Source organism: Schistocerca gregaria, chromosome 9 (assembly GCF_023897955.1).
Source record: "Schistocerca gregaria isolate iqSchGreg1 chromosome 9, iqSchGreg1.2, whole genome shotgun sequence".
NCBI lineage: Eukaryota > Metazoa > Arthropoda > Insecta > Orthoptera > Acrididae > Schistocerca > Schistocerca gregaria.
In genome coordinates this window covers 165133873-165161454 of record NC_064928.1, presented here as the reverse complement: position 1 = coordinate 165161454, position 27582 = coordinate 165133873, and the positions used below count along the sequence as shown (strand labels likewise).

The 27582-nt window shown below is 40.5% G+C and overlaps 1 protein-coding gene across 3 annotated transcripts in view; it reads left to right on the top strand.

The window, feature by feature from the left end:
* Positions 1-27582, top strand: part of LOC126292258 (zinc finger protein 501-like) — a 146357-nt gene that overhangs the window by 47031 nt on the left and 71744 nt on the right. For all 3 annotated transcript variants that reach the window (XM_049986157.1, XM_049986155.1, XM_049986156.1), the window contains exons 4-5: positions 21438-21506; positions 25676-25780. In XM_049986157.1, the coding sequence (XP_049842114.1) occupies positions 21438-21506; positions 25676-25780 (174 nt within the window). The remainder of the gene's footprint in view (positions 1-21437; positions 21507-25675; positions 25781-27582) is intronic.

Genomic DNA, 27582 nt, shown 5'->3' with positions numbered 1-27582 from the left:
AACCGCACTCACTCGTGTGGGGAAGGAGGGGGGGGGGGGGGCGGAAAAAAAATTGACCACCTAGCTGTGAATAAAGTTGCTGACAGACGGACAATGAAAGTTTTAAAAATATGCTTAATTAATTTGTGTGTGATAATTCATTATATTCTAAATTCCAATCTGAATGTGTTTGGGTTACATTTATCAGATTTTTTTGTAGATGGCGATTAAAAAAATAATCATGTAACCAGCCAGCCTGTAGCTGTGTTTCAACAGACTGTATGACATCTGTAAACCGTCTGACACATTCCACATAATATGCATATATACTCTGAAAATCTCTGACAGTTTAGTGAAATGCATGGAAAAGGGTAATCGTAATGAGTTGTAACAAATATGATCCACAGAAAACTAAACTAAGCACTATCAATAACATAAACAGTGTTGTAAAAGGAACGTGTTGATGTGTTTTAGCATTTCTTTCCATTTAATTAACAAATTAAGCTTTGGAATAAGGCTTGTATTTCTGTGTCTGTCAGTTGCTAAAATTTTAATTTTCAGAGATCCTTCAGCAAAGTGTCATGATTTATAAAGTTTATTTGCACATCCTGTCGTGATAACTGATTCTTGGAGTCTTGCAAATTGATTTTGTGGAATATTTGCTAGCATATCAATGGTAAATATATCTGAGTAAATATAATTTTAAAATATGGAGCTATGTTTGCTCTGCAACCCATTGAGGTCATGTACCCATAAAACTCAGCTTTTGTGCACAGTCAGTGTTTGAAGGTTAATCACTCTAAAGACAAGAGGAGCATAAATTGCTGAATAAATGGTGCCATGTAGCAGACATTTGTGGCAAGCAGCTTCACAAAAGTCATAAAGGAGAAAGTATTTGGCAAAAAGCTAAACATTGGGTTGGAACAAAGCTATGTGGATGACACATTATTTGTCATCTGGAGCAGTGATGTAAAACACTGCTGCCAACAGTAGTGAAATCAGTTATAATATTCTGACAACTTAACATTACTGCAAATAAACTAATTGAAAATATTGGGAATACAGTGACAGTTCAATACCTGCTTAACTTTAATCTCAATATCAATAGTACACTTCCAATGGGACTCAGCTTCACAAAATAAACTGTAATTTTTGAGTATAATAGTGGACAGACATGTATCATGGAAAGAGTATATCTCTTCTCAGTATATAAAAAATTGAAGTTGTCTCATAACATCTGTCTGTATGTGCCGGCTAACTTCAGCATTTTGATCTGATTTTGACTAATAGATACGATGATTTATGAGGAAGGTTTTTGTGTATAATTTATAGATATTTGATATGAATTATCTGAATTACAATGTTTTAAACTTGAGTTGAGAAAATGTCACCATTGCCATCTAATGGGCAGCCACCTTAACTGGAGAGAGTAGCAGTGCCCTGTGACAGCTGGGAGCATACCCATTTTCAAATTTGGTGCTGTGGTCTAGATGTAAAGTGTATGTCAAGGACCCCAAAGGTTATAGGATCAAAATGCCTTTTAACCTAGCATTCAGCTCTCAACGATTTAGAGATCCACCAGAAATTAAATGTGGCTTGGGTTCCACATTACACTGTAGCTCATCTTTCCCTGATGGGATAACTGAAGGGGGATATGCAAGTCACCTAAGTAACATCCAGTTGATTGAAATCATTTCAGTACATATGCTTAGTGAAAAAAAAAAAAAGAAAAATCCAGATTCAAAACCTGTGGTTTTCAATTTTTTATGTATAAAGTAAAACACAGTGTGCAACACAAATTTGTTTCATTAATATAAAGAAAGTTTTACAGCAGTGTAGCATATGACTCAGCTTTTAGCTTTCTGCTTTCCTGGAGTCAAACATAGACGCGAACAAGATTTTTTGTATATTGGAATGAAAGGTATTACTTGTTTGGACATTTCCAAATTATGTAGGACACTGGAAAATGAATCTCCACTCAAGACGAAGAGATCATAAAGACAAGGGCATGATCTTCTTGTATGGGCTTTAGAAATCTTCCTGAATGGGTTTCAGAAAATTCTTGCAAGTGAATACTTAAGATTCTGAAATACTTTCTTCTGATAGATATGACGAATAGCAGAAAAATATGCACATCAAAAATATGTGGTGTTTTATTTTTTGTGCGTGAAGTAAAATGTTTTCTGAAAAACAACTTTAGCAACCTTGGTTCATTTACATACAGTATGTTCTTTCAGCAGCACAGCAGATGACTCAACTTCCTGCTGTCCTTGAATCAAACCTAGATGTAGACATGATTGTTTGCATGGCATGGTGAAGAATCTGCCATAAACAGTCCATGACAAAGAACTGTGACAGTAATGCATCACACTGCACACTAAGCTTCAAAAGAGAAGTGATGTAACATGAGGTAAACATGTACATCATGTGTGTGTTTTCTTTTTTTGTTCCACCCCAGCCAGCCTCTGATACATACTGAATCACTCACACACACTTACACCCATGATTCACATACAGTAGTATTTACCTCCCATGTAAGTGTATTACTTACATCATGATGAGCTCACATCATTGTCATGAAATGCCACTCCAAACACTAGTTCAAATGGCTCTCAGCACTATGGGACTTAACTTCTGAGGCCATCAGTCCCCCTAAACCTAATTAACCTAAGAACATCCCACACATCCATGCCCGAGGATTCGAACCTGCAACCGTAGTGGTCGCGCGGTTCCAGACTGTAGCGCCTAGAACTGCTTGGCTCACTGCTCTGTAATGGGTACATGTGTGGTGCTCACAGGTCCCCTAGCTATTGCAGTCTTTCTTTTTTTCTGGTCTCTTTACCTTCCCCTTCCTTTTCCCTCCATATCTTTATTCATTTCCCTTTGCCCCTTCTTTTTCCTTCCATAGTGTTCATATTTATGCCAGCCTGGCTATCCTCCTGAGCTGGCCAGGATGGCTGAGCGGTTCTAGGCGCTACAGCCTGGAACCGCATGACAGCTACGGTCGCAGGTTCAAATCCTGCCTCAGGCATGGATGTATGTGATGTCCTTAGGTTAGTTAGGTTTAAGTAGTTCTAAGTTTTATGGGACTGATGACCTCAGAAGTTAAGTCCCATCGTGCTCAGAGCCATTTCAACCATTTTTTATCCTCCTGACTTTGCTTCATCTTGCAGTTTTGGTTTGTTTGCTTTTCCCCCTCCTTTTCAACCTTTCTTTTTTGCCTCCCCTCAGAGGTTTGACCTCCATCTCTAAATTTGAAATCTGTAGTGTGGGCCAGCTGGGGGAGAACTCTCTCCCTAGTGTCTTTGGCGTGGGTTCCTCTCCCCCTCCTCCTCGTCTTCCTCTCTCTTTCCCCCTTCCCCTCCATCCCCACTACAGCCCTTTCTCCACCTTGCTAGGCCACCAGCTTGGTAGCCAGTCTGTGTGGTGGTTCCATTATGTACACATCTAGCTGAGCCCTCTACACCACTGCTGGTACCTGCACTGTGAATGCCTCATGTGAGCCTAGAAGTGGTTGCCCATCTTTTTGGGGCTAGAAATTGCCGTTGCTGTGGCTGGGTGGCGCCCACAAGGCGAGCCCCTGTTTGGAGTGCATGGTATCAGGACAGATGTTTGGCACATGAAACATTAAAATATCTGGCCACTCTTCTGTGGCTGTATCTCTTCCTACGAATGGTTTTATGTCAGTTCCTGTTTCTGCCTTCCCGGGGTTTCCCCTACTGGCTACCCCATGGGAGGAGGTGCAGGCTCACCACCTTGGGTTGAAACCCTTTCCACTGTTCCTGGTGTCTACCAGGGGAGACTTTTGCCACCAACAAACCCCTTTTCTGTGTGGAAAACCTTGAGGACGTGTTTTGTGGAGCTGAGTCTTTAAGCAAGATGAGATCTGGCTCCCTCCTTACAAAGACAACTTTTGCCAGTCACTTGACCTCACTCTGTGCCTGCAACCATTTAGGAGCCATTCCAGTGACTATCACTCCTCACATGTCTCTCAATATGACACAGGGTGTAATTTTCCATAGGGACCTTCTCCTCTGGTCTGATGATGTTTGGGCTAATTTGAAACAATGCGTTGTTCATTTTGTCTAGTGCATCCAGAGAGGCCCTAAGGGCCATCATGTAGACATGGACACCTCCATCTTCATGTTTGAGCAGACACCCTGCCCAAGGAGGTCAAGGTAATGGTATACACATGTGACTTCAAACCATACGTTCCGTCTCCCACGCAGTGCTTCCATTGCCCCAAGTTTGGCCACATGTCCGGGCAAAGAGATGCTACTCCCATGTGACTTCACACTGTGCATCTCTTGCCTACCTTTGCCTCAGTTATGTTTTCCCTCCCTGCCCCCTCCTCCTTACTCTCATCCTGGCCTCCTTCCCTTTCCTCCCCCTCGACAGTTCCCATCCCTTCCCCTCAAAGAACTCCTCCTCCTCCTCTCTTCTCTTCTCTGGCTCCCGTCCCCTAGTGGGACTCCCTCTTGCCTCTTGGAACACCCATCCCCGGCATTCTCAAGATACGAAGCCAGCAACCTTGGGTTGGACGAGGGACCACACTTCGAGGGCCCCAAAGCCGCTCAGTCTCTGTCCTATGCATACATCGCTGCCATCTATTCCCTTACTGATAACATCTCCTCCCTCTCTCCCTCCCTCCCTCCCTCCCTCCCTCCAAGAGAAGAGGGGAAGAAGAAGAAGAAGAAGAAGAAGAAGAAGAAGAAGAAGAATCCCAAGTCCAAGGATGAGGCTTCCCCAACATCCCAAAATCCTGGGGGGCATCAGCCCCTTCTCCTCATTCCAAATCAGACCTAGTTTTTATGGCTGTCACTCGATCCTCATCAGTGATGACCATTGACCTTGCGATACAACTGCCCTTCAGCATTTTTATTTTTAATGTGGACTCTCGCCGCATGATAATATAGTGGAATTGCAACAGATATTACCATCACCTACCTGAAATACAAAAACACATTTCTTCTTTTCTGCATTCTGTCTTGCTCTTCAAGAAACCCACCTCCATGTTGACCACTCTCCAATGTTTCATAGTTATTGGGCATTCTGTTGGAACCATGCCAGCTGAGGGGTAGTGTCTGGAGGGGTCTGCACTTAGGTCCATTCCAATGTCATTAGTAACTGGATACCCCCTTGTACCAACCTGGAACCAATAGCTGTATGAGTGCGAACAATGCTAGCAGTCACCATTTGCAATATCTACCTCCCTCCCAGTAGGCCACTTCCTTATGTTGACCTGCCTACGTTAATTACCTTAATAAAGCAGCTCCTGCTCCCATACATCCTCCTTGGGGTCTTCAGTATACACCCCCTTCAGTGGGGGACTACCACTTCAACAGGTAGGGATCTCCAAATTGACTAACTTGTTACAGACTGATTTGTGTCTCCTCAATGATGATTCCCCTACCCACTTCAGTGTCACTCATGTCACCTTTACTGCTATCAGTCTCACTATTTCCTCCCTTGCTCTCTTGGCTTCCCTACATGGGTCACCCCATGATGATCTTTGTGACAGTGACCACTTTACAGTGATTTTATTGTTCACCTGCCACCACGAAGCAGACAGGCGCCCATGTTGAGCATTCCACAGAGCCAGTAACCACTTCCTCATGTGTAAGAAGAGATGATAACTGCTGGGCTGTAGGCCAAATAAGGGTTGTAGGAGAGTGATCCAGTACTTCCCTTTTGAATTCTGGCAGTTTGGTCACAGTATGGTGTATGTTGACAGGTGTTGTCATGTAGGAACATTGCACCAGAGCTCAGCATGACAGGCTATTTGTTTTGAATGGTTCCTGTCTAGTTTGTCAGTGTTCTACAGTAACTTTCAATGTTGATTGTGGCATTTCTCTTCAAGAAATCCAGTAGTAAACTTCCTTTTTTGTTCCAGTAGACAGTTGCCACAAGTCTCCTGCTGAAATGTGTTTGGTAACACTTTGAATGTTTTTCCTTTGACCCAGTCTAGCCCCACTACATTGATTAAATTCTAGTGTCTGCGTTCATGTATTGCACTCACATCTCACCTCATGCCACTATGTGCTGGCTCTTTTGTAACACTCAAGAAAAGACACTACTGCTGTCATATTCTAAGCCTTTTGTTCTTCAGAAAGGAATTTAGACACCAATCTGGCATTCAGTTTCTGGTTGTCCATACCTTCAGTAATCACTTTGTACAGAAGTGGAAAATGAACCCAAATTTCCGTGATGGGGAATCTGCATTTTTTTCTAACTTATTTGTCAACTAAATGAGTCAGATCCACATTCGTGATGGTCTGTCGACCACCTTTTCTTCATCACGTACATTGGTTTTCCCATTTTTTAACATACAACACCCATGCCTTACATCACCTTCACTCGTTACATTTGGCCCACAAATATCACAAAGGATTCCACTAACTTTACAGAAAATACCTTACAGTTGGTGGGACTTCTAGTTGCAGCACATATTTGCAAAATATGTGGTTCAGAGAACAAAAAGATGTGACCTTGATTCTCCGCTGCTCAGAGCATACTGGTTTGAGGTGCATTGCACTGCAAGAGTGGGTCCACTATTTCTATTTTTGTGCACACTACTTGAAAACAGAAATTACTGTATGGAAAGTTCTCATAAAATGTGGCATAACAAAACAGTAGTTCATAATAAACACTCAAAAACAGGTGGATATCTGTCAATATGTTCCCGAAGGGTGCCTTTTGAACACACATAAAGAGCCTAAACATTTTTGTTAATTGAAAAAATCAGTTGATAAATGAACAAAGTGATCTCTGCAAAGAAGTCCTTTCCAAAGTATTCTATGATTTGTTTTAGGGTTCATCAAACTACCTTCACAATAATTCTCTATTACTCCATTCTCAAACAGCACACGGAAAAATGAACACCTATATCATTCCGTACAAGCTCTATTTTCCTTATTTTGTTATGATGATCAATTATTCCCATGTAGGTCAATGTCAACAAAATATTTTTGCATTCAGAGGAAAAAGTTGTTGATTGAAATTTCGTGAGAAGATCCCGCTGCAATGAGACAAACCTTTGCTTTAATAATGTCCACCCCAAACCCTGTATCATGCTCGTGATACTCTCTGCCCTATTTCTCGATAACACAAAACCTGCTCTTCTCTGAACTTGCTCGGTATACTCCATTAACCCTATTTGTTAAGGATCCCACACCATGCAGCAGTGCTCCTAAAGAGGATAAACAAGCGTTTGTGTAGGCAATCTCTTTAGTAGATCTGTTGCCTCTTTTAAGTGTTCTGTCAATAAATTGTAGCCTTCACCACAACATTTTCTATATGTTCTTTCCAATTTAAGTTGTTCATAAATGTAATTCCTAGGTATTTAGTAGAATTTATGGCCTTTAGATTCGACTGATTTATCATGTAACTGAAGTTTAATGGATTCCATGTAGCACTTATGTGGATGAACTTACACTTTTCATTATTTAGCATCAGTTGCCAATTTTTGCACCATATGGATATCTTTTATAAATTGTTTTGTGATTTGTTTTGATCTTCTCATGACTTTACTGGACAATAAACGATGGCATCATCTACAAGCAAACTAAGACAGTTGCTCAAATTGTCTCCTACATCATTTATATAGATAAGGAACAACAGAGGGCCTATAATGCTACCTTGGGGAGCACCAGAAATCACTTACTACAAACTGACAGGAAATCATGAATCCAGTCACATAACTGATACAATATTCCATAAGCAAGCAATTTGATTATAAGCTGCTTGTGAGGTACAGTATCAAAAGCCTTCTGGAGATCTAGAATTATGGAATCAATCTGAAATCCCTTGTCGAGAGCACTCAACAATTAATGTGAGTAAAGAGCTAATTGCAATTCACAAGAACATTGTTTTCTAAATCTGTGTTGACTGTCTGTCAATAAACCGTTGTCTTCAAGATAATTTATAATATTCAAACACAGCATATGTTCCAAAATCCTGCTGTGTATCAACATTAATGATGGGCCCGTAATTTAGTGGGTTACTCCTACTACCTTTTTATGGATATTGGTGTGACCTGAGTTACTTTCCAGTCTTTAGGTACAGAATTTCCATCGAACAAGCGGTTGTATATGATTGTTAAGTATAGAGTTATGGCCATCAGCATACTCTGAAAGGAACCTAATTTCTATACCATCTGGACTGGAAGACTTGCTTTTATTAAGTGTTAATCAATTGCTTCACTACTCTGAGGATACCTACTTCTAAGTTACTCATGTTGCCAGTTATTGTGGATTTGAATTCTGGAATATTTACTTTGTCTTCTTTGGTAAAGGAATTTCAGTAGGCTGAATGTAGTAACTCAGCTTAGCAGCGCTGACACTGACAGTATTTTCATTGCAATCATGCAAACAAGGCATTAATTGTGTCTTGCGACTAGAATACTTTACAGGCAACCAGAATCTCTTTGGAATTTCTGCCAGGTTTTGAGGCAAAATTTGGTTGTGGATGCTGTTATAAGCATCTTCCATTGAAATCTGTGGTAAATTTTGAATTTCTATAAAAGATAGCCAATCTTGGGGATTTTTCATTCATTTAAATTTGGCTTGCTTTTTTTGTTGTTTCTGCAACAGTGTTCTGACCCATTTTTTTACCATCGACTATCAGCTCCATAATTTGTTAATTTATTTGGTGTAAATCTCTCAGTCACTGTAGATCTATTTCTTTGAATTCAAGCCACATTTGGTCTGCACTTACATTGTTAATTTGGAAGGAATGGAGATTGTCTCTCAGGAAGGCATCAAGTGTATTTTTACCTGCTTTTTTTGAATAGGTGTATTTTTCATTTATTTTAGGAAGATTTAGGAGTTGCTGTATTTAGTCTCACTAAGACAGCCATGTGTTCACTTATACCTGTATCCATTCTGATACATGTTATTAGCTCATGATAACTTGTTACTGAGACATCAAGTGTGTTTTCCCAACTTTTTACTGTTTGAGTGGCTTCATGAACTAAGCACTCAAAACGATTTTCAAAGGATGCATTTAGCGCAATTTTGGATGATTTTTTCTTCATAGCTCCAGATTTAAAAATTTAGTGAAAATACATTTTTAAATGCATTTTTTAAATTGTTAGTGAAAATACCAATTGAAGGTGAATTGAAGTCACCACTAACTATAACAACTTCTTCCTTTCTTAGGGTTTCTTTTTCTGAGAAATTGCACTTGTCTAATTGTAGCTTAATTTATAAGTTCTTTTATGCTGGTTGTTTTGGTACACACTTACCACCAAACATGGGTGTTGTTGATGTGTTGCCCCTTATGTGGTCTCAACACACACAACAGAATTTTCAGTTAAGTTTGCTCCTGTTTTAACTATAGTGTGCTGTAGATCCCTTGAACAAAAAATTGTGCACAGGGATAGGAACAAAACATGGGTTGCATGCCTAAAGGATGGGAGACAAAAGTGTTCCATAAAACTGTCATCCAATGTTCTGGGTATCCATTTGCTGTAGAATCACGGTGTATATTGTGAGCTCAAAAGTAGCGAGGTATGTCCTCTGTCCTAGTGAGTATAGATTCATAAAATACTGATCATGTGAAACTCAAGTTTCACTTGTTTCACACGATGTTCTGAGAGCCATGGACCAAGACAAATAGGTGGATGAAGTATTTATTGACTTCTGAAGAGGATTTGACTGTGTACCATATCAATGTTTATTAACAGAAATGTGACTACATGGGGTGTCAAACAAAAATGGTTTGTCCACAAAATTTGGCATGGCTGAGAAAACATAGATTGTGGTATTCTCAATCAAAAAGAAAGCAGTTTTGCAACAGTCTAGAGTTGGTACAGATTTGTGCAGCAGTCAGAAGACTGATTTGTAAAGCATGCAGCTAGTTCACCATGATACAGAAGTGAAAGATTTTACTGAGAATCCTAGAAAATTTGGGTCATACATAAAATCACTAAGCAGTTGAAGGCTTCTATCCATTCATGTGTGCCAACAGAAGACAGCAAAAGGAAAGCTGACATTTTAAATTGTACAGTTTATAAAATCATTCATGTTGGAAGATTGTACAAACATATCATGCTTTGGTAGCCACTCAAACTCCTGTATTAAGGACATGTAAGTGGGCTCCCCTCGTGTTGAAAATAAGCTGAAAGAATTGTAAACAGCTAAGTTGCCAGTTTCAGTTGGCATCCCAGTTTGGTTCTATAGAGAGGCTTCTTTGCAATTGGCTTACATTTATTGTGAATCTCTAGCCCATTGGAAAGTTCCAAGTGACTGGAAGAACTGTTGATGACTACTGTATATAACACTGGTGAATGAAGAGATGTACAAAATTATAGACAAATCTCGTTTCACATCAGTCTGCTGCATATTTCTTGAGCATATTCTATGTTTGGACATAACAAAATTTGCTTTGACAGAAAAAAGTTTGTATCCACAAATCAACATATATTTATAAAGGATTGCTTGTGCAAAACTCAGAATATCTTTTTCTTGCTTGATACCCTTTGAGTTGCAGATGAAGACCAACGTGCAGATTCCAAAAACATTTGACACAGTGCCCAACTGCAGACGGTCAATGGAAGACCAAGCATATGGAATAGGTTCTTAGATATATGACTAACTCGAAGATTTCTTGAGTAATAGAACCCAGTATGTTGTCACAGAAGCTAAATGTCCATCAAAGATGGAGATGTCATCTGGAGTGCCACAGGGATGTGTGATAGGACCACCTGAGTTATCTATATATGTGACTGAGTTTGTGGGCAGTGTGGGGAGCAGTGACTGTTGGCTTATGACACTGTAATGTATGGGAAAGTGTCATTATTTAGTGACTGTAGGAGAATATATGGTGCCTTGGAAGAATTTTTATTCAGTGTGATGAATGGCAGCTAGTAAATTAATCCAAATGAGTTTGTAAAAATTTTTTGAATACAGTATTAGTGGTGAGTTGCTTGATACAGTGATATCAATGAAATATCTAGGCATAATGTTGCAAAGCAATGTGAAGTGGGACAAGTACATAATGTTAATTGTAGGGAGTCAGATGGCTGATGTAAGTTTATTGAGAGAATTTTGGACAAGTGTGTGTCATCTGCAAAGGAGACTGCCTACAGAACACTAGTGTGACCCATTCTCAAATATACCGAGCGAGGTGGTGCAGTGGTTAGCACACTGCTCTTGCATTCGAGAGGACGACACTTCAATCCCACGTCCCGCCATCCTGATTTAGGTTTTCTGTGATTTCCCTAAATCACTTCAGGCAAATTCTGGGATGGGAAAGGGCACGACTGACGTCCTTCCCCTACCTTTGCTGATCAGATGAGACCGATGATCTCGCTGTTTGGTCTCTTCCCCCAAAACAACCCAACAACCCCATTCTCAAATACTGCTTGAGTGTTTAGGTTCCTCACCAGGGCATATTAAAACAAAATTTCATAACAATCCAGAGGTGAGATGCTAGATGACAAATTTGTTACCAGTAGATTTGACCAAGTATCACAGAAATGCTATGTGAATTCAAATTGGAATCCCAGAGGTAAAGAAGAATGTGTTTCATGAATCACTAATGAGAAAGTGAAAGAAGCATCATTTCTTGCAGACTGCAGAATGGTCATATTGCCACCAACATACATTTCAGGCACAAACTGTGAAGAGAAGACAAGAAAAATTACGGCTTGTACAGAGGCAGTCATTTTTCCACTACTCCATTAGTGACTGACATAGGAAAGGGAATGACTAGCAGTGGTATGAGATATCCTCCACCATACATGATATCATGACTTACAGTGTGTGTAAGTAGTAGATGTAGATAAAGTAAGTTCAGGTAATGTCACAGGGAACTATTTTGGAACCCATACGTTTGTGTTGTATATTAACGACCAGGCAGAGACTTTTTGTGGATGATGCATTTATCTGTAATGAAGTATTATCTGAAAGAAAGCTGCAGGAGTAAACAATCAGATCTTGATAAGATTTCTGGTGCAAAACTTGGAAACTTGTTTTAAATGTGCTTAGAGGTAAAGTAAGACCTTTCACAAAAAACAAACATACATGGGGCATTCAATAAGTAATGCAACACATTTATTTCTGAAAGCAGGTTGGTTTTATTCAAAATTCCAGGGCACCATATTGTTCCCCTCTCTTTTGGCTACAAACTCTATTTTACAGCATAATCTCTGTTCAATATGGTGGCCTTATGTCACCTGACAGGGAGGGCCTGTATGCCTGCAAGGTACTGCTCCACTGGTAAATATCAGAGCCAATATCTTGCTGCATCAATAACCTTCCCATCATACACCTACTGCTTCCTGCATCCTTGATGGGGCCAAACAGATGGAAGTCAGAGGGTGTGAGATCTGAGCTGTAGGGTGGATGAGGAAGAACAGTCCAACAACATTTTGTGAGCTTCTCGTAGGTGTGCTGACTTGTGTGAGGTCTCGCATCACAGTGGAAGAGGAGAAGTTAATTTGCATTTTTGTGACATTGAACATGCTAAAATTGTTTCTTCAGTTTCCTGAAGGTAGCACAATGCAGTCCAGAGTTGACTGTTGCACCATAAGGGAGGACATCAAACAGAATAACCCCTTCAGAAACCCAGATCATCACTACTGACTGTACCAGCTGAGGTTGTGGCTCTGATTGCTTTTTTCAGAAGAGAGATGGTGTAGTGCCACTCCACGAATTGCCGTTTTGTTTCCGGTTCAAAGTGATGAACACTTTTCATCACCTGTGACAATGTTTGACAAAAAACTGTCACGATCAACCTCATAAGATGCAAGCAGTGCTGCACAGATGATTCTTTATTGCTCTGCATTGTACTCTGTTGGATAGCAAGGAACCTAGAGGGCACATACCTTGAGTGCCCTAACTGTTGTACAAGTGTGGTAGCAATACCAACAGAGATGTACAGTTTTGCAGCATGTTGTTTAATTGGAGTCTGTCAGTCATCTTGAATGAGTGTGTCTGCACATTCCACAATTTCAGGGGTCACAGCTGTGTGTGGCTAGCCGTCACATGGGAGATCAGACAGATTGCAATGTTTACAGGCACCTCGCCCAGCGACTCACATGCTTTTGTTCACTGCCAGGTCACTGTAGACATTCTGCAAGTGCCTACGAATATCTGCAATGCTCTGATTTCAGCCAAAAGAAACTTAATGACTGGCGTCTGTTTGGAACACATTTCCATTGCAGACCCTATTTTGAAGACTATGTAATGTGCCACAACCTGTCGGAAAATCATGAAACTGTAGTGGCTGAATTTGACCGAGGGAAAACAATTGTTGAAATACTTATTGAACTCCCCTCATATTTTAACAACAATATGAAAAGGATAGAGCACAACTCACCACACAGAGGGGACGTTGAGTCACAGACAAGTGCAGTGAAAAGACTGCTTAACATTTAAGCCAGCCGACAAAATGTTCCTTCTTTGGAAAAGAATATACACACTTATTCACAAACTGCACACCTGAGGCTGCTGTCTCTGGCCACTGTGGCCTGCCTGAGTGGTACTGCAGCTCTGTCTGATGTGAGCAATAGTCGGTGGTGGGTAGGGGTGTAAGGATGATGCGTGGGGTGGGGCGGGGTAGCAGGGTAGGGGGTGGGGGAAGATGTGCTGCATGTGGGGCATCCAGGGACATGGGGGGACAGCGTAGGGCTGCTGGGTACAGAGTCGGGAGGCTGTGTTGGTGGGGGGAGGGAAGAAGCAGAGAAAGGGGAAAGATTAGTAGGTGTTGTAGTCATTCAGCATTCAGCAGTTGTAAAGTCTTTTGCAAGAAGTTGCACAAATTTTACTACCTCAACCTTGTTTCAATATCGACTAAGGATATCTTCATTGGAATAAAGAAACACTTACTTGGTATTGAAACCAGTTTAACGCAATAAGATTTGTGCAGCTGGTTTGCTGGTTTTCTTTTTCTTTTTTTTACCTTCATTAAGATCAAGATACCCTTAGTCACTGTCGAAACCAGGTCAACGAAATAAAATCTGTGCAAACAGTGGGGCTGTTTTTATCCTTGATCACAACTAGTAGGCATGTTGGTGTAATATAAGCTGTGTGATGCAGTAGATTGAGAGCAGGGAAGGGGATAGATAGATGGAGGACAGGGACTAGTGAAGGTTGAGGCAAGGGTAGTTACAGGAACACAGGGAGAATACCCAAATATGCAGTTCAGAAAAGCTGGTGTCAGTAGGAAGGATCCAGATGATGCTGGTAGTAAAACAGTTTTTGGAGTTAAGTGCATCTTGTTGGGTGGCATGTTCACCAAATGGGTGGTCCAGTTGTCTCACTTGTCTCTTGGCCTCAGTCTGTCAGTGACCATGCATGTAGACAGATGTCTTGTTGGTTGTCGTGCCCATGTAGAACATGACACAGTGCTTGCAGATTAATTTGTTGGTCACATGACTGCTTTCACAGGTAGCTCTGCCGTTGATGAAATAGGTGATTATTGTGATGGGACTGGAGTAGGTGGTGGTGGAAGGATGTATGGGACAGGTCTTACATCTAGGTCTGTTGCAGGGATGTGAGCCATGGGTTGGGGGGTTTGCACCTGGGGTGGAGTAGGGATGAACAAGGATATTGCACAGGTTCAGTGGGTGATGGAATACCACTGCGGGAAGAGTAGGAAGATTAGTGGGTAGAACATTTCTCATTTCAGGGCACAACGATAGGTAGTCGAAACCTGTGAGCTGGTCCAGTCCTGGGTGGTACTAAGTCATGAGAGGAGTGCTCCTTTGTGGCCAGACAGTGGATGTGTGGAAGGTGGTAGGTGACAGAAGAGACAAGCCATTGGAGATGTGTTTCTGGACAAGTTTGAGAGAGTAATTTCAATCTGTGAAGGCCTCAGTGAGACTCTTGCATTTTTAGAGATATTGTTGTTATTCCACCGTGCACTGCACTTTCCATTTTTCATAAAGTATTTTACTATGACTACAACATCAATGGCTAAATTTAGGCACTTTTCAAAATCAGAAAAGTATTTTTCTATGACTGCAACATCACTGAGCTACAGTTGGAATCATCCAGCTCATACAAATACCTGGGTGTAACAATTTGTAGGGATATGAAATGGGGTGACCACTTAGCATTGGTTGTGGGAAAGGCAGGTTTTTCAACAAGATACTGAAAAATGCAGGCAGTCTACAAATAGGACTGCATACAAATCCATCTCCCATCTTAGAATATTTTTCAAATAAGACTAACAGGGGACACTGAAAATATACAAAGGAGAACAGTATTATTTGTTTGTTTGACTGATGGGAAGGTGGGACAGAAATGTTGAAAAAACTGAAATGGCAGATATGTGAAGATGGATATCAGTTATCATGTGAGACTAATTGCGACTTATGCAGAGACATTGAAAGGCGGGATTACTCTGGAGTGTTGCAAGCCAAGTGTGGCCGAGCGGTTCTAGGTGCTACAGTCTGGAACCGCACGACCACTATGGTCGCAGGTTCGAATCCTGCCTCGGGCATGGATGTGTACGATGTCCTTAGGTTAGTTAGGTTTAAGTAGTTCAGCACATCAATTGCAACTTGCCACCATGTTCCTCAAGCCACATCACCTCACTCCTGAACTTTTGATGAGGTACATTATCTTGTTGAAAAATGCCACTGCCATCTGGAAACATGTTGATCATGAAGGGGTGCATGTGGCCTGCAATCAGTATATAATACTCCTGGGCTGTCATGCTGCCTTACACAAGCTCCACTGGACCAATGAATGTCCATGTGAATGTTCCACAGAGCACAATGGAGCCGCCACTGTCTTGTCTCCATCTTGCAGTACAGGTTTCAAGGAGCTGTTTCCTTGGAAGACAACAGATTTATGCCCTCGAATTGACATGATGAAGAGGGCTTAGGGTTTCATCAGACAGTGCAGTGTTCTGCTACCGTGCTGATGTCCAGAGCTGATGGTCACATGCCCATTTCAGTCGTAGTTGCTGATGTCATGGTATTAACATTGGTATATGCTTGGGTCATAAGCTGCAGAGCCCCATTGTCAGGAGTGTTAAGTGCACTGTGTGTTCAGACACACTTGTACTCTGCCCAGCATTGAAGTCAGATGTTAGTTCCACCCCAGATCGCCACCTATCCTGATTTTATCAGTCTACAGAGCCTATGTTGCCCAACATCTGTAATGAGGGGTGGCCACCCAAACCCACAGTGTTTGAACATGGTTTCACCATATGTTGAGCACACTCACCACGGCACTCGTTGAACACCTGACAAGTCGTGCAGTTTCGAAAGTGCTCATGCTGAGCCTCTGGGCCATCAAAATCTGCCCATGGTGAAACTCAGGTAGATCATTCACCTTCCCAATTCTACACACAGATAGCATACGTACTGATAATACCTGCACCATGCATGTGCCTGACTAGCAGACATTCCTCACCATGTGACACTGCTATCGCCTGGACAGGTTTATATCAATAGTGGGTTGGTGGTCATAATGTTCTGGCTGACATACTTTAATAAAAGTCTTTAAGTGCTTTTCATATATCACTGTTGACATCAGCAACTGTCTGAGATATAGCAAGTATTAAACTGTGAAACATTTTGAACATAAATGTCTCCTGTTGCTATTAAACAGAGTGTAAATGCTTGCCTGTCTTGAGGCTACAATTTTAATCAGTAATTAATGTTCTGCATCAGTAATTAATGTTCTGCTTTAAAATTTCCTTCTCAGTTGTAATTAAAATAAAACAAAAAGTGTCAAATAGGCATGTGTGACATTTTGGAATAATTATAATGAAAAATGGGGCTGCAGTTCTATTCAAAGTGCACTGCCTTGTTTTTTATGCATTTTATGTTTTGTCAAAAACAGCACACTCACCATGCATAATAATGTTACTCCAATAGCAAACATTTTCTATCACAGCTACAACTAGTGTTGTGTTGATTGAAACATGAATAATGAATATTAGCACAAGGAGGGGGGCTGGGGGGGGGGGGGGGGTTCTCTCATATTCTGTTCCCTGCATACTTTTTAACAGGTAGAAGCAAACGCTAGTGAATCCTGATCAATTGTTTGTGAATGCTTGTTTGTATTTTGCTTCCATTCGCTGTGGTGTAAATGACACCTAAACAATCATTCTTTCTGTATTCCATACTATGTAGAAGTAGAACTACAACATGATGTCTAGTAAGTACAAGTATCTTTGGCTGGCACATTCTGACAGCTGCTGTTCAACACCCAGTTTGTGTATAAATCATTGTAGACCCCAAGATAAGGAAAACAACACACCATGAAGGAGTTATGCAAATTTGTCACAAATTGATATTCATACAAGTATTGACAGAAAATGCAAAACTGTAAAGTGTAAACTATAAACAGTGGGTGAATGTGTCACCCTGCAATACAGTTTCATTGTGCAGGTGGCAAGAATTAAACGGTTGCATGTTGATACCAGGACATGAAGTCTTTGTGAATTTCATTTTGTGTACTGCCTAGGACAGTAACTATGCCTCACAGACAGGCCTGTGAACAATAAACACAGCTGCAGCATCTGAGAGGGGGTGTGTAGATGGTCTCAAAGAAGCCAGTTGGAGCAATCAGTGAATTTCTCAACACTTGAATGGGAACAAAGCTGCTATTTGAAGATGTTCCAGGAATGGGTGAAACGTGGCTGAACACAGTGTCAAGATGGAAGTGGTTGGCCTAGAGAGACAAGAGGATATGAAGACCAAGTTGTTGTCAGAGAGGCACTTAGAGCCCCAGATTCACCATCATCTGCCCAGTGTGCAACTGCTGCTTAAGTGACCACAAGGACCATTAATAGGTGGCTTACAGAAAGGGGGCAGAGCTCATGGGTCCCCTTGTGTCATCTACCATTGACTTCTGTTATCAACTGGTTTGTAGTCAGTGGCGTCAGGCACATTTAGCTTGTAATCTCATTGACTGAAGTAGAATTGTCTTCTGTGATAAGTCCCACTTCAAACTGAGTCCCAGTGATCTGTAAAAACGTGGAAGGAAGTGGCCCAGACAGTGGTAAGATACCAACCTGACTGTCATCTACCATATGGCCTGACAGACAGGAGTGATGGTCTGAGGTGCCACTTCATTTCTTAACAGGGCCCCTTTGATTGTCATCCACAACTCCTGTACTGCATATCAGCACATCAGTGACATGCTATGCCCCATTTTTTGCCCTTCATGGCAATCCATCCTGGTCATACATTTCAGCAAAATAATGCCCACTTACAGTGAGACTTTCTACTGCTTGTCTTCCTCCTTGCCAAACCCTACCTTGGCCAGCAAGATTGGCACATCTCCCTCCAATTGGCAATGTTTGGAGCACTGTGGGCAGGTTCCTCCAACCAGCTAATGTGCCAATTGGACAGAATTTCACACAATATCCCACAAGAGGACATCCAAACAGCTCCACCAATCAATGCCAAGATGAATAACTGCTTGCATAAGGGCCAGAGGTGAACCAATGTATTTTTGACTTTCTCAGTTTGTGAAGATCTGTATCTTGAATGAATCATCCATTTTTTTCTGAAATTGTAGTGATTTGCTTGTCTGTACCTGTACATCCCATCTGTATAATTCCTTCATTGTGCATCATTTTTTTAAAAGAGTACATTATGCTTACGTCTAACAAAGAATTTAAATTACAATTTTTAGATGGGCCAGATGTGGAACAAAGCATTTTTGTCTTTCTGAATTACTGAAGATCTGTATTGTGAATATATCACCCATTTTTTCTTGCAAGTGTAATGATTTGTTTGTCCACAGATGTACATCACATCCACCAATTTCCATCCCACTTGGACAATTCCTTCATGGTGTGCCCTGTTTTTTTAGTGTATTAAGCATTTGTGTAACAAAGTATTTATATTAATGATATGAATATAATAGAGGGAAACATTCCACATGGGAAAAATATATCTAAAAACAAAGATGCTGTAACTTACCAAACGAAAGCATTGTTACGTTGATAGAGGCAAAAAACACACAAACACATACACAAATTACAAGCTTTTGCAGCCCACAGTTGCTTCATCAGGAAAGAGGGAAGGAGAGCAAAAGACAAAAGGATGTGGGTTTTAAGGGAGAGGGTAAGGAGTCCTTCCAATCCCATGAGCGGAAAGACTTACCTTAGGGGGAAAAAAGGACAGGTATACAGTCACACACACACACATATCCATCCACACATATACAGACACAAAGAGGTTTGGCAGAGATGTCAGTTGAGGCAGAAGTACAGAGGCAAAGCTGTTGTTGAATGACAAGTGATGTACGAGGGGCGGCAACTTGAAATTAGTGGAGGCTGAGGCCTGGTGGGTAACGGGAAGAGAGAATATATTGAAAGGCAAGTTCCCATCTCCGGAGTTCTGATAGGTTGGTATCGGTTGGAAGTATCCAGATAACCCGGAGGGTGTAACACTGCCAAGATGTGCTGGCCGTGCACCAAGGCATGTTTACCCACCGGGTGATCCTTATTACCAACAAACACTGTCTACCTGTGTCTGTTCATGCGAATGGACAGTTTGTTGTTGTTGGTCATTCCCACATAGAAGGCTTCATAGTGTAGGCAGGTCAGTTGGTAAATCACATAGGTGCTTTCACACGTGGCTCTGCCTTTGATCGTGTACACCTTTTGGGTTACAGAACTGGAGTAGGTGGTGGTGGGAGGGTGCATCGGTCATCCTACCCCACAACTTCTTTACTTTTGAAGGCCAGACATACCAGCAATTAAAGGGAACAGCCATGGGTACCAGGATGGCCCCCTCATTCGCCAACCTATTCATGGATCACTTAGAGGAAGACTTCTTGGTTACCCAAGCCTGCTAACCCAAAGTTTACTACAGATTTATTGATGACATCTTCATGATCTGGACTCACAGTGAAGAAGAACTCCAGAATTTCCTCTCCAACCTTTGGTTCCATCAGATTCACCTGGTCCTACTCCAAATCCCATGCCACTTTCCTCGATGTTGACCTCCATCTGTCCAATGGCCAGCTTCACATAACTGTCCACATCAAACCCACCAACAAGCAACAGTACCCCCATTATGACAGCTGCCACCAATTCCATATCAAATGGTCCCTTCCCCACAGCTTAGGTCTTCATGGCAAACGAATTTGCTTCAGTCCTGAATCCCTGAACCATTACACCAACAACCTGAAAACAGCTTTTGCATCCTGCAACTACCCTCCTGACCTGGTACAGAAGCAAATAACCAGAGCCACTTCCTCATCCCATCAAACCCAGAACCTCCCACAGAAGAACCTCAAAAGTGCCCCACTTGTGACAGGATACTTTCCGGGACTGGATCAGACTCTGAATGTGGCTCTCCTCCAGGGATACGACTTCCTCAAATCCTGCCCTGAAATGAGATCCATCCTTCATGAAACCCTCCCCACTCCACCAAGAGTGTCTTTCCACCATCCACCTAACCTTTGTAACCTCTTGGTTCATCCCTATGAAATCCGCAAACCACCTTCCCTACCCTCTGGCTCCTACCCTTGTAACCTCCCCCGGTGTAAAACCTGTCCCATGCGCCCTCCCACCTCCACCTCCACCTACTCCAGTCCTGTAACCCGGAAGGTGTACACGATCAAAGGCAGAGCCACATGTGAAAGGACCTACGTGATTTACCAAATGACCTGCCCACGCTGTGTGGGAATGACCAGCAACAAACTGTCCATTCGCATGAACAGACACAGGCAGACAGTGTTTGTTGGTAATGAGGATCACCCTGTGGCTAAATATGCGTTGGTGGATGGCCAGCACATCTTGGCACATTGTTACACCATCCGGGTTATCTGGATACTCCCACCGATACCAACCTATCAGAACTCCGGAGATGGGAACTCTTCCCGTTACCCATCAGGCCTCAACCTCCACTAATTTCAAGTTGCCGCCCCTTGTACATCACTTGTCATTCAACAACATCTTTGCCTCTGTACTTCTGCCTCAACTGACATCTCTTCCCAACCGCTTTGACTTTACATGTCTGCCTGTGTCTGTATATGTGCAGATGTGTGTGTGTGTGTGTGTGTGTGTGTGTGTGTGTGTGTGTGTGTGTGTGTGTGTGTGTGTGTGTGTCCTGTCCTTTTTTTTCCTATAAGGTAAGTCTTTCCATTCCCGGGATTGGAATGACTCCTTACCTTCTCCATCCTTTCGTCTTTCCCTCTCCTTCCCTCTTTCCTGATGAAGCAACGGTGGGTTGCGAAAGCTTGTAATTTGTGTGTGTGTTTGTGTGTTTTTTGTCCCTATCAATATACCAATGCTTTCGTTTGGTAAGTTACAGCATCTTTGTTTTTAGAAGTATTTAGATTTCAATTTTCAGATGAGGGTGGAGGAATCAAATATAATGGTTTCTGAGGGCACCAAATTACATAGAGCTGGCTCTGCGTATGTAATTTGCTTAACATTGCACATAAAAATGTGAGTAGTGGTAATAACATGACTTTGGCATGTATATGAACATTGAAGCTCACACGAGAGTAACTCATTGTGCTCCTTTTCAGTGTTTGCTGGAGTGGGAGATGCCTGATGGTCACGACAGTCCACAGGACCCACTAAGCATTGCTAAAGAGGTGAGTGCACCTGTACTTCTGTATTATTTTTATTTTACTGTGGATAGTTGCATTGCATAGCACTTAATAGTAATTTATTTATATGTTTGTCTGTTTATTCTCTGTGATGAAAAGAGTAGCAACTGTATGAATATCAAGAACACTGGTCACAAGCCAGTCATACAAGGGAGATGAACTTCAAGGCAATTTTATAAAAAAGGAAAGGGAAGTAGTTGGATGTGACATTTAAGCAATGATATTGTGAGAAGAATTAGACAGAGCATTAAAAGATCTATGTTGAAACAAAGCCCCTGAAGTAGACAACATTCCCTCAGAATTCTTGAGATACTTGCCACAACTATCCTACCTGCTGTGCAAGATATATGAGTGTGACAAAATACCCTCATACTACAAGAAAAATGTAATCATTCCAATTCCAAAGAAGCCAGATGCTGATATGTGTGAAAGTTACCAACCATGATTTTAATAACTCTTGGTTTCAAAGTACTGACACAAATTATCTACAGAAAAATAAAAAACTGGTAGACACCAGCCTCGTGGAAGATCAGCTACGTTCTGGAGAAATATAGGAACACACATGGTAACACTGACCCTACACCTATCTTCGAAGATCAGTTGAAGAATGTGCTTTATTCGATTTGTAGATATAGAAAAAACTTTTGACAATGATGACTGGGAAAGCCTATTTGAAGGTAAATTCCAGGGAGCAAAAGATTATCTGTACAACTTGTACTGAAATTGTACTGCAGTTATAAGAGTCAAAGGACACGAAAGATAATCATTACTTGAGAAAACACTGAGACCGGATTGTATCCTACTCCAGTGTTATTCAGTCTTTGCACTGAGCAAGCAGTAAAAGAAACCAAGGAGAAATATGGAAAGGGGATTGAAGTTAAGGAGTAGAAATAAAAACTCTTAAGTCTCTGTATGTCCATCTTTTCAGAGATTGTTGCAGGACCTGAACTGTTCAGTACAAAATTTCTAATCAAACACCTTTTAGGCATCTAAATTTCTAAACTGTTATTTTATTGGGATACCAGTTTCAGTGCTACATTGCAATGTCTTCAGGCCCCCTGACCTATGTGTAGGAAGATTCCAACCTCAGTTCTGGTCAAAACAGTGCCAGCATTCAAAGACTGGTATCTGTAGGTTTTTGATATGGTGATCACTTCAAAACTCACTTTACCCAAATTGTGCTGCAGTTTTGTTTTTCTAGATACTCCCTTGCTGTATAGAAGGAGTGCTTGACTAAGTAATCTGTTAATGTTGATTTGAAATTCTGTACAGATTCATTACAGGTGATGTATGGCCTGCTACTGTTTGATTTTTGTTTCATAATAATTAAATTTTCTATTAATTAAAGACATGGAAGTTGCAGTACTTCATTTTTCTTAAATAGTGGCTAACATGATAATCTTTGGCCTTGAATAATCTTTTCAATTAATCTAAATGATCTCAAACTTGCTCCTCAGTGTCCCTGAAATGCTCCACCATTTTTCAATATTGAATGAACACAAGTAAAATGTAAAGTCCTGAGATTATCATATGATACACAGTAATTATAATTATGATATATTATGAAATGTGTTTTGTTCAGTTTTCTGTTTATGTAGTCTACATGTTTATTCCATTTTATATTCTGTTGTATCCAGATACTGGAAAACTTTGTATTATCTGTTTTTTTTTTCAATTGTTTGTTTGATTATATCCATAAGGGAATTAGCTAGTGTCCACTGCAACAATTTTTTTTCAGCTTTAAAATCACACTGTCTGCATCAAAGTACTCTACTACATTCTCTGTGACAATGTTAACATTGTTTCAAAAGATTTCTTTGGCACTACCTGTAATTAAGATGCTGGTGTCATCTGCAAATTGGCATAGCTTTTGTTCCATTCTAACAGATTCAACAGATTAGAAAACAAAACCTACTTACATCTTACTTAACATAAAATCAGTTTCATGCACTAATCACTATTATGAATTTGGATGTTCTATTCCCTAGAAATCAAAAGATAGTAGCAGATTTTAAACATCTTTTTCTTACCTATATTTCTAATCCCTCTGTAGTACACACAAATACAATAATTTCTTGGAATTTTTGTATCAAAAACTTCTGATGAAAACAGAATCAGTCAGTTCACTCCATCTATTTGAACTTCCCGCACTTCCTCCCCATTGGGGACAAGTTGTAATTTCCCTGTGAAATGGCGTGAAACTTGCTGCTCTGGAAAATTTGTTTTGTGACCACCACAATTGTTGCTGGTTGTAAGAGAAGTCAAGTGTGAAAAGAAAGAAAGAAAAAATGTTCTCCCAGTGTTTTGCTCTGTGTAGACTGGACATGCCCACCGATCTGTGTGAGCTGGTTCACACTCGTGCCTCAGCAGTGAGCAACCTGTCGGCTCATGAGAAGTAAAGGTGGTGGTTGGGGCAGGCAATAGAGGGGAGGAGAAGGGGAATCAGAACGAGGCTGCTTGGCACAAGAAATTATTGTCATCAACCACTGATGTTAAATCTACAGAGATTTGCCATTACGCTGTGGTGTAATAACACATTTCATAGCAAACTGATTCCCTAAGACTGTTGCAGCAATGAAAATTGACAGTGGAATGAAACTTACATTTCTTTTAATTGATGTGAATAAGAACATGGAGCAGCTAACTACAAAACATGTTATTTCTTATGAATGATTCAGCCTTATAATGAATGTTGTTTTTGGATGAAGTTTGGCTCTGGCTTGTATCTTGTGACTGTTTTATTCACATGTTTGACATAAAATGATGGATGTCAATGAATTATACTTAATTTGCTTTTCTGTAAAGCATGGATGCCTGTTACTGCTGTCCATCAACTGCTAATGTGAAGATAAGCTCTTAAGTTGCAGTCAGTGAGTTAGTTTCCATGGGTAAATTTCATTCTCTTCACTGTAGAAAAAAGTTGCTCATATGAGTATGTTGGTCTAAACATTGACATTATCATAGCTGCAGACCTGTGAAGTCTTCGAAATTTATGATGAAAATTTTTATATAAGTCCACAAGACCTATTTCATTACAAAATTTATCACCCATCTGTCTGTCACACTGTGGCTATTTTACTACAAAATTTATGATGCAACTGTATGTCACACTGTGGCTATTTTATTACAAAATTTATCATGCAAATGTCTGTCATACTGTGGGTCTGCAAGCTACAATTGAAGGTAGCAATCCTGCACTGTCATCTTCATTGACTTACAAAGACCTACACTCCACTTTAAGCATTGTGCTTATAAGTATGAGTATATGTTCTCGTGTCTAAAGCTATAGCAGGTGTAACACATAGCCATTCCTCTGAAAACTGGCCACATTTTCCACTTCCTTTGCATTATATAATAATGTCAGACAAGCACATTTTATCGTGAGTGCTCACTGTCCAGACAGCAAGCAAGCGTGAGCACTTGCACTCGCCTAACCACCTCCTGAACAGGCTTGGTGTTGACTACCGTGTTCCCACTGCTGCACATTTCAAGTAAATCAGTCAGTATATGGCTGTGTTCTCCACTGATATATGCATTGTGTCCAACCACTGTAATGCAGTAGGTATGTTCTGTGTTGTGTAAATACATCTATGTTTGCTGTGATGCGCCATCCTGTTCATATACAGGTGAGTTGGTATTAAACTGTACAGCAATTTGGGTAGAATGCTAACTGATAACTGGATGAGTGAAGAATAAATGAGATTAATAACTGGAGTGACTTTTATGCTTTCCAGAAAAAGAAACGTTTATTATACAGAAAATTTGGGTTGGAGTTAGGAAACAGATTGGCTAAATGTTGATTGGTCATTACAAGTACTGTGAGGAAAAGGGGTTCTAACAGTTGCTGTTGTAGGTACATTGGAAGGACAGAAGAATACAGGAAGGGAAGTGTAAATGTGTTACATGAAGTGAAAAGTGTCAGATACCAGACTATGAGGCAGTTAGCATAGAACAGGACTAGATGGAGACAGTAGTGGTGTAATTTGCTATTTGATGTGTGAATAGTACCACATTCATATTTGTGATCACTTCCTGAGAGCCATTTGTTAGATTAAAAGCAAAAGAAGTGAACTAATTATTTCTCTGTTATTTTGCTTGAAAGTGTGGTGTGTCCTATCTCTCACCTTACATAGCATTTTCTTAAAATGTTTCAGGAAAGTTCATCTTCAGAAGATTTTCTTGGGCCTAGCACATACAATATTGATAAAACAGAAAATGAGGAAGATGAAGAGGAGGCAGTGTGCATGGAAGACAGACAGGTAAGTAGTGTTCCCAGTGGCCACTGGTATGGTGAAGACAGATATTTACATCAGAACTCCAACCAGCATCTACAGCAAATAGGCAATGCCATTAAAAAGTCTTGTTGAGAGAGCCAAAAACTTTGCTTGCCATGAGACGTACATGCCAAATTAAATTGTCTAAAATGGGCTTCCCAGGAAAGGAGTAAATAGGCTTCAGTAACCAAGTAACAAAAAGATGTTGAAGGCCAAGTGTGAAACAATTAATGAATTAGTTCAGTAAGAGTTTACATAAACATAACATCATATTAATTTTTAGATCAACGAAGAAAATACATCAAGTGCTCACATCTGTAAAGGATAAATATCCTTCTCTGCTGTAATATATTCCTGCAGGGACACAGAAGTCTTTGTTGACTAGAGAAAGTAGAAAAATCAGCTGTAGCAGAGCACACTCTTCACTCAAGCAACCATGAAGTGAAACTTCGTAAAACCAGAATTTTACCTACACTTATGAACTATTGTCCATGGCTCTATGGAGAGGCCATCAAAATTTATATAACATGGAGACAATTTTAAGAGAAAAGCAGAAGTCATGGAACTGAGTGATGCACTGACAGTAGATCTACAGAACTGATAAACAAGTTCTGCCTTTCACAGATGACAGTTTGATAGTTGAGTTTTACCTTTGACAACGATTTTCTCTGTTGACCACCACTCGTTTTACTTACGTCACTCTCCAACACCTGATTGAGGTGGAATCGCAGCTGTGGACAAAACCTTAAGAAAAAAAAAAGTTTCATGGACAATGACCATACAACACAGAAGATTCACCAACTATATTAGACGAAGCTCAAATTTTATTTCAAGCAGTTGCCTGTATAATGTTAAACTTGCTTGTAGTAGTTTAATGGGAAGGGACTTTTAACAACAAAAAGGTGCAACAGTCAGTGCTTTATAAATCTTAAGTAAGTGTATATAGGGTTTTTCAAAATAAGTGTTCCATATTTTTAAAGCAGAAAGTACTGGTCAAAACAAGGGAAAAAAGCCCAATTTGGGTGTGCCTGGAAACAAATACTTGAGATATGGATCATATTACATGTGTAATTTTCAGGAATATTCACTTTTAGAAGTTTTTCCTTTGGCCTAGCTTACAACTGCTCCTTATTTAGATAAAGCAATGGGTGCTATTGACAGTGGATCTTAAGTTGATTCCACAATTGTAGATATCAGTAAGGTGTTTGATCCCATTTTTCACCAGTCACTTCTATCGAACTGTGTGCCTGCGTGAAGTAGATTGGCAGTTATGTGACTGGACTCCTCATTTCCAGTCAAATTGATCACAGTTCATAGTAATTGATGAGAAGCCATTTAGTGAAACTGAAGTTATTTTTGGTATTCTTATAGGCTCTCAGCTGTTCTTAATCTATGTAAAGAATTTAGGTGACATTCTGAAAAGCCATCTTAGATTGTTTGCAGATGATGCTGTCATTTACTGTTTAGTAAAGTTAAATGTGGTGATTAGCCATAGACAATAAAAAGTGTGCGGACCTAACATGTGTACTAAAAACCATCTTGACACTTTACCTCAGAACAACAATCTCAATTGAAAATACACTCCTGATGTGGTGCATATAACAAATTTGTTCCCAGAATGTAAATTTAATACATTTTGTATGAAAAGTTAGCAAATGTGCAAAAACAGAATGTATCTACACAGCAAATACAAGTTTCAAAGTCAGTTAGCCCAAAAACAGTGCTAAACAAAAATATTTGTGTGTTTGTGACAGCCATGTATCTGAAATTGCTGCATTATTACAAGA